Source organism: Prinia subflava, chromosome 4 (assembly GCF_021018805.1).
Source record: "Prinia subflava isolate CZ2003 ecotype Zambia chromosome 4, Cam_Psub_1.2, whole genome shotgun sequence".
NCBI lineage: Eukaryota > Metazoa > Chordata > Aves > Passeriformes > Cisticolidae > Prinia > Prinia subflava.
Window position 1 is genome coordinate 51,298,109 of NC_086250.1, and position 12,213 is coordinate 51,310,321.

General features: G+C 37.2%; 1 protein-coding gene across 3 annotated transcripts in view; it reads left to right on the forward strand.

The window, feature by feature from the left end:
- Window positions 1-12,213, forward strand: part of CPED1 (cadherin like and PC-esterase domain containing 1) — a 158,016-nt gene that overhangs the window by 119,756 nt on the left and 26,047 nt on the right. For all 3 annotated transcript variants that reach the window (XM_063396755.1, XM_063396757.1, XM_063396756.1), the window contains exon 17: window positions 11,963-12,080. In XM_063396755.1, coding sequence (XP_063252825.1) covers window positions 11,963-12,080 — 118 coding nt within the window. The remainder of the gene's footprint in view (window positions 1-11,962; window positions 12,081-12,213) is intronic.

The following is a 12,213-nucleotide window of genomic DNA, read 5'->3' on the forward strand; positions in this document are numbered from 1 at the left end:
TTGGCCCTGTGTACCTTTCCAGTCCCCACTATGCTAGATGATGAAGTTTAACAGCCTGGGAGGAGCTTATTTAATCCCCACAATCACTATGTGTTGTTCTATTAAGATCAGTCTTTGTGTGGACATTTTGTAGTGCAAAATGGTAAGCTAGATTTTATCTACTACATATTTTCTTTGAAGTTCACTCCTCGGTATGAAAACAGTAATTCAGTGCTTTCAGACTACCAGCCAATCTTGAGCTGTTTCCTCCTACATTATTCTTTCAACACTGTAGGATAGTAGGTTTAATATTGCAAAATAGAGGAATTTCAAAGTATTTCCAAATATTTTTTAGCAGTTGAAAACAATTATTTAAGCAATTCTATTGAATTGCCATAACACAGCACATCTAGACAGTCATGTGTTCTAAGAAAACAATTTATTGTTCATTTAACCCACATCCTTCTCCTTCACCTTTCATCTTTCACTTTTCTGACCTTCCCTCAAGATTTCTTATTGGCTCTCTCATGTTGCTAATATGAAAAAATAATTAGAAAAAGACAAGTAGTTCTCAAACTTCAAGACTTTTCTCTAAGTATCCTCTGATTCAGTCATGCAGAACTGCCATTTTTATGAGAGAAAGGGTTATTAACAGATTAGTTGGGAGGATCAGCACAGCGAAATTACTCCACATCTGTGCAATACTATAAAAAAAAGACTGTAAAGTTTATCCAATATCTACTGTTGTCAGATGATAAAAAGGTTGTAAAAAGGATGTGGAATGAAGGAATTAAAATTAAGTAAAAGCAAGATGACAACATCCTCGCACTAATACTTAATTTAACTTCTCTTAAATTAATATCATGTATCTAATATAGATTACAGTATACAGGATATAGTGGAACCTAATTTATGCTTTATTATAATACACTGTAATCTAGTATTTTTTGGAATAGATCCTTTCTATTATCTCAGCCCTTTTGTCAGTAGTATATCCTCTAAGTCTGATTCAAACTGGAAATATTTTAGTTTTCTGCAACAGCCTAGTCTGATGCAGGGCCAAAGTCTCAATGTCCCCACAAAGTTCTTGCAGCTCCTTGCCACATGGAAGAGAGCTGGCGCTGGAGAGAATCTGGTCTGTGTGATTGGTTCAAGATTTGTAGGGCTTTTTGTAGAGCCTTTTTACTACTGGGAAGACACTCTGCATAAATTCTTGTCCAAGAAAAATTTCAGCAAAAAATTATCTTACTGAGAAAGAGTAGGAAGATGAAAATTAGATGGTTAAAATCTAAGAGTATAGGCACGTCTAGGGTGATGCATCAGCTAGTCTGTTTGTCTAAGGCAAAAATATTGAAACTGTAAGATAATATTCAATCCATTATTTTAGAGCCGCTCAGGGAGCATTGTTTGTAATCAAATAATCCTTTCAATCAGCAAATGAGTCATAATGTGTGAGGCTTTGCTACAGAATGTGAATGTATCCATGCCAACTCTGCTAAAGGAAAAGCTTGTTCCATATCTCCAGAAAGATGAATTTACAGTAATTAATTTTATTATTGGACACAAGAAAGTTAAACACTAGACACCTCACAGACTCAAAGTACTTACAAAAGGTGGAGGAGTCCCTAGCTCTACAGAGTTATTTCTTTGAAGTGCTGAATCTTGATGAGTGAGTTTCACCTGGGCTGGGAACATTGCCCAGATCCAAGTGTAGCCTCTGTCCTTACAAGAAAAACAGTAGTTAACATATTTCTAACATCTCAGTGGAAACAACCTGGGTCACTTTGATTCAATTATTTTTGTTGTGCTATGCAGACTGCATTATCTGACTTCTCTTTGCTCCCCAGACCTGAAGTAAAGCACAGAAATCGTCCAGATGTCTTTCTATAAGGGAGAGTGAATTTCTGTGTGAAAGTATATGTATAAGTCAGGGGAAATTCAGTGTCCAATAAGATGTAATTAACTGCCCTAATACCTTGTTGAAGGAATCTAAATTTTGATTTTTAAGGGGTTTTTTTTCTATTTCCACTATGTTCCATCTCTGTGCTAATGTGACCTCAATATTCATCAAAGCAAGACTTCAGGTCAGCACCACTTACCATGCCTTGTGCAATAGAATAAATATAGTCATTAAGCACATTATTCAGTTTTCAGAAGTAGTTGGTTTTTTTGAGGGAAGCCTTGTTCAGTTAGGGGCTGCTTCATTACTTTAGCTGAATGAAAAGCACATGTAGTAAATTACTGCAAGAAGGCTGTTGGAGAAGGCATGGCAAATTCTAACTTCAGCCTGCTTGTTTGACACTAACTGCATGCAATCTGTTTCTGCCCATGTGTGAGAGCTACCTGCATGCAGTCTGCTGTTCAGTGAGCCATCAAGCTGTAAGCCTGCATTCTCAGTCTGCTGTGCACCAGAAGGCAAGCCTTTAATCAGTGTCTTTTAAAAGAGATCACGGTTAGTAAATATTCACTTCTGTGATTATAGCAGCCAGTGTGCTGCAAATTCACTAGAGTCAATTTCAAACCCATTAGAGTTGAGAAAATAAATCACTACATGGCTAGGTTTTTAGGTGTTCTAGGAAAGCAAATTTACCCGTCACTCCTGTCTCCCAGCTGTGTATATTAAATGAGTATCTGGGGATATGTGAAATTAGTGCTGGTCACAGCCATTAGACATCAATGAAAATATTCTAACTCCAAGGCTCTTTTGAATGCAATACATAATGATTTTCAAAGTCAAATCAGTCCTTCATTACGTCGTTTTTTATGGTAAGCCACAGTGCAGTATAAGGGAAGCATAAATGATAATCAGATTCTGTCTGTAAATGTATTTATCTTTTCTGTTTTGATACAGTTTCCATTATGAATGTTTCCCAAGAAACGTCAGTCTCAAATGACGTTGACTTAATTCCTTTCAAGTAATTTTATTTTTAGCAAAGCTTTTATCTGAAGAGGAAGAAAGGAGAAAAAAACCCCATTACTTCTTAAATCTTCCTATTGTCTAACTCTCTGTCAAACTTAAAGTCATAGTCATCCTTTCTGCACTACCATGGGCTTATACAGAACATTCTGAATGTAAATAGCTGCAGCTGGAGTTATGGATAGTGTTGGATGGACACGTGTCCATGCACTGCCCATGTGTCCCAGACATTTGCACATATACTTTCTCTAGTGTCATTTACACATTCTTAGTTTTAGCACTCATATTTTGTTGTGTAGGCAACAATGCTCTAAACTTGACATCAGTAATAGATTTTTCATAATATATTTGCTGGTTACAGTTAGGAAGATTTGTGTAAATGCTCGCTATCTAAAAATATACTTTCTCAAGGTCTCTTGACTCACTTAAGCAAACAGCCTAATGTCTTAATAAGAGAAGGGTCTGATCTTTGGCCAGAAAAGCCTCAGAGATTGAGTCTTTATCAGAGAAGGGTTCTTTGTCAAAGGTCACTTTAAAAACAGAGCCAAATACAGGAGGGTAAGGCAGCTGCTTGCAAGACTGCCAGGCACTGTCTCCCACTGAGCTGCTGGGAAAGCTCAAAGTGTAGGGGTCACCTGTGCCCAGAGTGGGGGCATTGCAATGAGCACATACCTGTTTCAGGTGCCTCTTTTCTTCTGAGAAGAGAGAAGTGGATGAGAAGCAGCAGTGGATGAGATGGTCTTCCACAGAAAAAACGTTCCCAGGCTCAAATGTGACCCAAGTGTCCCCCTGACTGTCTATATGTAGTTGGATATTTTTCAGTTCATGCTTGAGCAGACAAACCATTTGGAACACTATTACTAGTGAGCAATAGTAAATCCTTTCACCAGTGCTCTTGTTGTCTGAAGTGGAGGGTGTTTGTCTCGTGGGAATTGACACAAATGAATCAATAGTTCAACACTACTGCTCTGAGGATCTGACCCTGTGTGTTCCTTGGGACACCATGAAAGCATCAAAGCCCATGGCTGCTCTGCACACATGTGTCAGTGCAGACTGTGAATGTGTAAAGGGAAATTCCTCCTGCTGCTCACACATACAAGCATAGTTTCCTTTAGAGTGAAGCTGCCACGCATACGTAGACTCTGTCTGTACATGAAAGACAGGAACTCACAGGTTTTTTGGCATTGTCCATGAAAACAGTTTCAGAAGTCTTCTACCTGGTATTTCTGAGCCTCTCAATATTCCCCAGACCATATGTGGCAGAGATGTGTATTCCAATACATACTATACCATGGAGAACTGAATTGCTGTATAAAACAGTGTGTGCAGTAATTCCTTTAAATAAAAAACATTTTAATTTGCCTTGAAGCCAGCATTATGTACATTACTTTACATTTTGAAATCTTGCCTTCAGTCTGTCCATTGCTCACTAATAACTTTTCAGCCCTTTGGGCCCTGTTCAGTTTAGAAGAATTAGAATAAGAGAGGAAATACTGATAGGGTTTTTTTGGTCGTGGTTTTTTTGTCGGTTTTTTGTTTGTTGTTGTTTGGGGTTTTTTTTGTCACATAAAGGAAGCAAAAGAAACAGAATTAGTGCTCCTATTGAACTGATCTTGCAGAATTCTGTTCTTTTGCATCCTGTCTGGCAGTCACCAGGCTTGCTATTTGTGATTAATATTTTGCTGAAAAAAAATCAATGTTTTGTTCCTTTTCTGATGTTCAAGTAATGTCAAGGAGAATCCAGGGCAATCAGTTGGAGCTAGAGAGAGATTTAGGGATCCTGAGGTCTAGGGAAACAGAACAGATCCAAGCAGTGTAACTAGGCTCCTTATATACTGTGGAGGGAGTATTTGTGAGGTAAACTTTGCAGAGAAAGTTTTGATATTTTTTCTAGTAGAACATCGGATATAATAGGGGGGAAGAAAGCGCTCTCTCTCACACACACACACACACACACACATACACACAAAATGTTTGGGTACAACTCTTTGTTAAACCTGAAATAGAAGAGTTCAGTTTGTAAATCTGGAGAAGATTCTCTACATGCCAGCACAGTGATTAGGGAGTCAGATATATTCCCCAGCAGATAGTGATATGGAAACAAAAGTATCTTAGATTTACCTTTCTGTGGGAATTATACATCCAGTCTTAGGTTACAGGAGAACTTACCCTCCACTTTGAATTGCCACATGATCTCTCAAGGATTTAAGTACCTACTTCAGTCAGTCCTTTCTCACACAGCAGTTATCAGGGAACTCGTGGTGCTCCCTCCATCCAGTTTCAGCCTATGTTCCTTATACACACCTAGCCTATGGACAGTGGATTCAAGGCTCTTTGCAAGTCAGCATTCAATTGTGTGTACAAAGCAAATGCAGCCAGCTTCCTTGGGAGAGCCTGAGATAGAACTGACCAGAGTATTCTGTAGTCCCTGACTGGAGGAAAAACAGTGGGAACTTGAACTGAAATCTCTGCTGCCAGTCAGTTCCAAGGGAGACCTTAAACTGTGTTTTCTACATCACAGGGAAATGTTCTACCAGGGAAATACCAATTAATGCTTTATGCACTGCATATTTCCAGTGACATGTCCTCAGAACACTTATTTGATCAAGCATTGTTGGCAAAGGGATTTTTAAACTTTGTTAGTGCTGAAGGGGGTGACTTACAAACCTCTGTAAGCTGTGGGCAACTTTGCCTATGCTCAATACAAGAAAATTAGGCACTTAGGAGGATGGTGATAATGAATGAGAGTTTTGAAATGATACATTACAAGGGTGAATAGTGTTGGAAGGAGCTCCAAGTTACAAAAAAAAAGAGGCAGAATTGTGAATTGGACTCAAACATCCTAAATCTCTCCTTCAAATCCTAACCGTAGTATGCCCCAGGCCCTAAATAAAAAGTTAATAAATGTACTTCACCGTCGGAAGGATTTTGTGCTAGAAATGAGAAAGAAGTACTTTTGTTATGGTATACCCTGAAACACTGAGATAGTCTCTGCAAGCCTTGCTTACTGTGAAAAGCAGCTTCAACAGTGGTGTTGGCAGATATATAGCTCACTGAACCAAGTCCTAGGCTAACATGTTTTTTCAATGCATTGCATTCATTGTATTTCAATTTAAGAAATCATGTGGGAACAGTAATGCTTTTCAACTAATTCTTTCTCTCATTCATTTTTATACTTTCTGAATGCAGGGATAATTTTTCAGTTTGAGAAGTTCTGCTGTGTTTGTCATGGCAGTGATCTAATGGTCTTAGCCTAAAACCAAAGGGACAAGACCAGAGCTCAAGTGCTTCTATAGATCTCTCTGCAGGGTGATCTGTGAATGCCATGTACCCTGAGCATGGGAGAACAGAAATGAATGGTCCTTATAAAAAGCCACAAGACTGTGGGATTTCCCAGCTAATTTTTTACCTAATTACCAGGGAAAAAAGTCAGGGTCACATCAGCACTTTATTGAGAGAATCATAAATACATAATAATTCCTCTGGTTATCACTTAAAACATTTACTTTTTACACTGTCAAAGCATATGCTTTTCTCAACCTATTCCCCATTTTCAGATAGTGGAGTTGGCAAAATTCAAGTCAGTTCACATTCAGAGCTTGCACTTAAAAAGATAGATGTAGAGAAGAGGACAAAAAAGGAATTGAAAACTGATGCAGCGCTTAAAGTCTCCAGGTCAACATTACCATATCACTTTTTAAACTAAAAAACACCAGAACATAAACAGCAAAATGCCTCTCTTTATCTGCTATTCATTGTTCCTGTTTTATCTTCCTTTTTAGGGAGGAGGAAATACTAAATTCTTTTAATTCCTCTTCTTTCTTGCTTTGTGTACTTTGTTTATAAAGCATACAAGCTGGAAATCATCACTGTTCTTGCTTGGGAAAACTATCATTAGCTTCATGAGGAAAACATTTTTGCTAAGAAAGCACTTGAAAAATCCATGCAGATGTTAACTACAAATAATGAAAATAAAACCCCTCTGTAATTATAAGTAGATACATTTTGAAATATTTTCAAAAATTTAAGTTTATAATATTCTGTTCTTAATGGAGTTGGAGTTGGATTTCACATTCAGTTGTCTTTGTTCAACTGATTCTGCTGGATCTCTGAGCTGTTCAGTATGATAATTCACAAGACTTTGCTAGATTGAGTCATGCTTTTTAAGTCTCATGAATATTTTTCTTCTATGGCTCACAAATGCAGCACTTTGAACTGTTTTGGAACAGGAAGGCAGATAGCATCTAACTGATGTTGTGCATATAAAATGGAATTGAATCAAAATTCTTCATAGATTATAAGGATTCTTTTATATTCCCCACGCGCATAAAAGATACTAAACTAGTGGCATGAAACTTGTAATATTTTCTCAAAAGTCACATAGCTTTCTGTGAGGATGGCATTCTGAATGCAGAGGAAGACACTGCATTTGCTGTAGTGTCAGGATGAAATTTATTTGTCCATATAAAGAGTAACTGCTTTTAATCTTTATGGAGAGGCATCTACTGGGATTTTCAGAATTTCTTTAGCAGTTAGTAAAGGTACTCTGTAGTTATGACAATCTTCAGTCACTGGTTAAAGGATGTGACATTATTCTCAAAGAAATTTTATATACAGAAATTAGTAATTGAGAAAAATCATGCAATTTAGGGAATGTTTCTATTCTTAAGAAACAGTAATAATAATTATAGTAACAACATAAATAGCACAATTAAGAACTGAAAAGCAATTCAGACTGGTACTTTATCCACACATCAAACTGCTGTCTGATGCCCAACTTTTTGTATCATTCCTGATCTCCTACTGATGTCTGTATGCTGCATTTTTCCACCCAGGAGTGCCCAGACTCCTTTGTAAAGTGGTTTTTATGGCCCTTACCAGATCTGTGTGGACCTGAACATCCCATAGTCTTTTAATGTGTTATTTGTGACAGTCTTATTTGTGACATTTGGGGTCATTGGGGCACTATAATCCCATATTTGCAGATAGAATTTCTTAGGTTCCTTAAAAAATACTGTGGTGATATAAAATACAGTTTCTTTGCTTCAGAACATAACTGTAACACAAGGACATGTTACTCCATCAGTTCTTCCCTTTAATCCTATATTATCTGTTTAGTGGCTTTGTGTGTCTTTTGAGGTAGACAATGTCTTTATCTATGTCTTAGTGCTTGATGGCTAATAACAATCATTGTTTCCCATCTAATAGCAATAGCAGACTGAAATTTCTTAGGAGAATGCTTCTCCTTATGACAAGTCTCTAGTCGTATTTTGCACACACAAGTTTCAGTTCAATCTAGTCAACATGGGTGTTGAACTGAACTGGCTTGAACATCTGGGTCTTTAGAGGTTCATCTATCACTGAATAATGCAGCTGGACATAGGGAGATAGTTGAATAGAGGTCAATATGCCAACTGTTCCTTCATTTATTCCTGCCATATTAAGAAAGTTGATCGAGTGGAGCTAATCCATCTGCTCACAATTTATTCCCTAGCAATAATATACAGTTTCACTATTTCATGAGCTCACTTTTTGACTAATATTATTTAAAGTCCTTCCATAGCATCATTTTTAATCACTTTTCATACAGTTTTATTTATATGTAAAATAGAAAAAGATGGACTAAAGACACATGAAAGGATTTAATGAGAAACTCAGGTCAGCTAAAATAGAATCAGATCAAATAAAATTCAATCAGTGAGCCTACAAAGACCAACAGAAAGTGTTCTAAATCAGCTCTTTCACATGAAGCTGTAGTCTGTCCTGTCTGAAGTGCAGTCATAAGGGGTATGACACCCCTGGCAGCACCACGAGAGGAGCAGGGCTGCAGTGCCTGGAGGGGACAGCAGGATGACCCACAGGGTTGGTGGGCAGTGCTGGCCAAGAGACAGCAGGGCCAGAGCTGACAGGAAAGGAGTCTCACACCTTCTTTACCAGGAACACTCAGTGGGGTGTATCTCAGCCACTAGTTCTCAGCCATGCATGGCTTCTGGATATTACAAAGATGCAGGATTTTGACCACATATTGGTTATATGCAACACTAAAACCAATTCCTGTCATCTTAGTTATATTTCTCTTGTTGTTTAGTTTAAAACATTCTGGTGCATTGATCCTTTGTTAGACTAGTAGGGGTAGTCTTCAGTGATTTGGGCTGAGTACAATTTCTGAAATGAGTACTGAAGGAGAAGTTGAATGTTTTTCAGTGTTGAGCCCACCACTCCCACTGATTGTTAGGGGGTTTTATATAAATGCAAGAAGGACTTTTACTGAGTAGCTGACTGTAAAGCCTGTATACAGGCATCCTGGGTGGGAGTTTCCAAAGCATTCAATTCATTAACGTAAGACTACTTCCACCAAAAATTATGGGTTTAGCCATAGCTGTTAATGAACACAGTTGGATTATTCCATAAAAATACTGATAATCCTTCCTTTCTATTTAAAAATGCCTTCTTGAGCTGATAGGTAGCAGCAGGTGTAGATGTTAAAAGTAACTTTATTTTTGTTACAGTGCTCTGTCACTGCTGGAGCACCAGCTGTTAAAATGAACACAGATGGAAAAATTTTTCCCCTATTGGTATGACTTCTCCCAGGAAAGTCAAGGGCTTCTTACCTTCTTTCCTTTTTCTGCAGTTTGAGAGTAATCATTTTTCATTAAGGTGGAGGTGGTGAAAAAGGTACAACAGCAATTAAAAATGCATTAATAGTTAAGTTAGATTCCTTAATCTGAAGCATCACTGCATCTACAATGGTCTTCATTGTGCAACATTCATCCCATCACATCAGCTGTATGAGTGTGGGTCAGCTTTATAATGCTTTGCTCATCTCTCTCTCTGTCTCCACCTTTGAAATTGTAAAACTGGTTATGATTTTTTTCACTATTTATATATGCTTGAGTAAAACTATGTATGTGTATGTATATGCATAAGTATATAATTGATAGGAAATATAGTGTGGTTATTGAAAGGTGAACTAAACAAACAAATTTTTTATTAAATTAGGCACCCAGACTATAAATAAATGAAATACCATGGACTAATAGCCCCAAATGTTTTAAAGCCAGTAATTGAGGAAATTCAGTAAAGTAACAGGTTTGAAAATCTGTTTCCTCTCTTAAAGACTAAAACGTTATGAAGAATCAGGTTCACTATAGTGTGATCTGAAAGAGACAGGAAATTGTCATTTCACAGAGTAGACTCCAGAAATGTTCACTTTCTGTGTAGCAACTGATGTTGATTAAAAGCTATGTAGATGTACAGAAGAAAGCTTGTTCCTTTTTTATTTGCTGGTGTCCAGAAAACCTTCCATAAAGATAAAAGAAAATTTACTAGCAAAAAGCCACACCGATCTTAAAGTAAATCCTAAATGTGCACTGAAGTACATAATGCAAGGATTTATTCTAATCCAGAAATTGCAAGGGCCTTTTTATGTCTCCCTTCTACAAATGAAGGTTTGCAGGAAGAACAGACACAGAGAAACAGCTATCATTTAGGTTTACATGTCTGACTCTCACCTTTGCAAGGAGTGATCTTTTGTAAACATACTCAAGATCACAAGATATTTCATCTTTGGGCAAGGCAAGAAGGATGTCATGTCACCACGGCACCTGAAGAAAAGAATAAAAAATCTACATGCATTTAGAAAAACCCTCAGTGTGCCATGCATTTGTGGAGCTGCAGGAAATCTTTAGCTGCCACAGATTCATTTTGCATATTATATTGAATATGTCAATGGTGATTGGTCTCCTACAAAGGTAAAAATGAAACGAAGTCTTGTTCAGGGATTCACAATCTCTCATGACATAAGTTTAGATGTGAATTACAAATTAAATGCAAGCAGTGTCCTTTACTTTGAAAACACAACAAAGGCAAAGGGAATCAGTTACGTAGTTTCCTGCATGTCGGTTGTAATTAGCAAAAAAACCCAGACAAAGTCGTTGTTAATGATATTGCCCAAGAAATAGGTTTAAAATAAGTTTTTACTTGCTTAAAAACATACCCTGGGCAGAATGAACAAGAAAATCCCTGTTAAGTTGTTGTATGGCAATATGTTGAGGGCAATGGCAGCACATTCAGGAATTTGGGGCTCTCTTGTGAAGTCCTGTGAAATTGTTTCACTGCAAGGTAGGAACTTCTTGATGCTAATGTTAGTTGAAGTTATACTGTCAAATAGCTGTATGGTGTGTCCAGACCCAGAGACTCCAAAACAGTTTAATACTGGAAGATACTGTGCATTCATTTTGTCATAACAGCTTTCCCTAGTGAGAGAGATTAAGCAGAAAACAGGACAGCCCACACATAACCACTATTTTGTTGCTTATTTATGCACAGATATTACCATAAAGCTTTAAAGTCATTGGGAAGGGTTTTTAAATTTTTTTTTCACCGCCATGCACTTTAGGAGGTCAGAAAAATTGTGAGACAACTATTTCACTTTGCCTTTTGGTTGCATAGTCAAGAACCACCAGTATTTACAAAATTTTGAGGTGTGTTCATATTGCTATCTATATCAGTGACACATATTCTACTGTCAGTACCTTGACTCCATTAGTGTTGTCTTTTGCTCATTGGTGCAATTCAGGCACAGCATCCTAGATGTAGCATAATTTAATGGCAACAGTGAATGATTTTATGTAACAGTTGTGAAATTAATTTTAGTACCATTTTAGAAAATAGATTTTTTCTTTCCTTTAAGCACCTGTATCTCCTGAAGCTAATTTGGGGCATTTTGTCACATACAGAATTCCTAAGGGCAAATAGGTAGAGATTATACAATATGTAGAGACCACAGAATGTTATATGAATGGTATGTTTGCCTTAATAAATTTTCTTATATCTTTAGCAGATATAGTATCTTATATATTTACTGTGAGTTGAGACAATTTATTATAAAACCTTTGTCCGAATGGAAAAAAGGATTCTAAATTTCATATTAAACTATATATTGAAGAGCTAAGGATGAAATAATTGTGGAATCACCCCAAATAACTTTTTTATTCTTGAAGAGGATTTCAAGGTGATGTGGCTGGACACAGTGCTGTCATTTTCACAGATTCTATTTTAATTCAGGACTGTGGTTCCAAAATTCGCCCAGAGGAGTCCTGTGGTTTGCAGCCTCTCTCTCATGAATACCTCTCAGCAATTTCACAGACAGTGTTTAAGACCTGTGAAGCTGGAGACACAAAAGGTTTGTACTTTATCTCCCTTTTGGTTTTTTCTGAAAATTAGCTCATGCACCTCATCAAAGAAAACCTAGAAATAATCTTAACACTTTGTTACAGACATGCTCTAACCTACACACAATAAATTGAACAAATCAC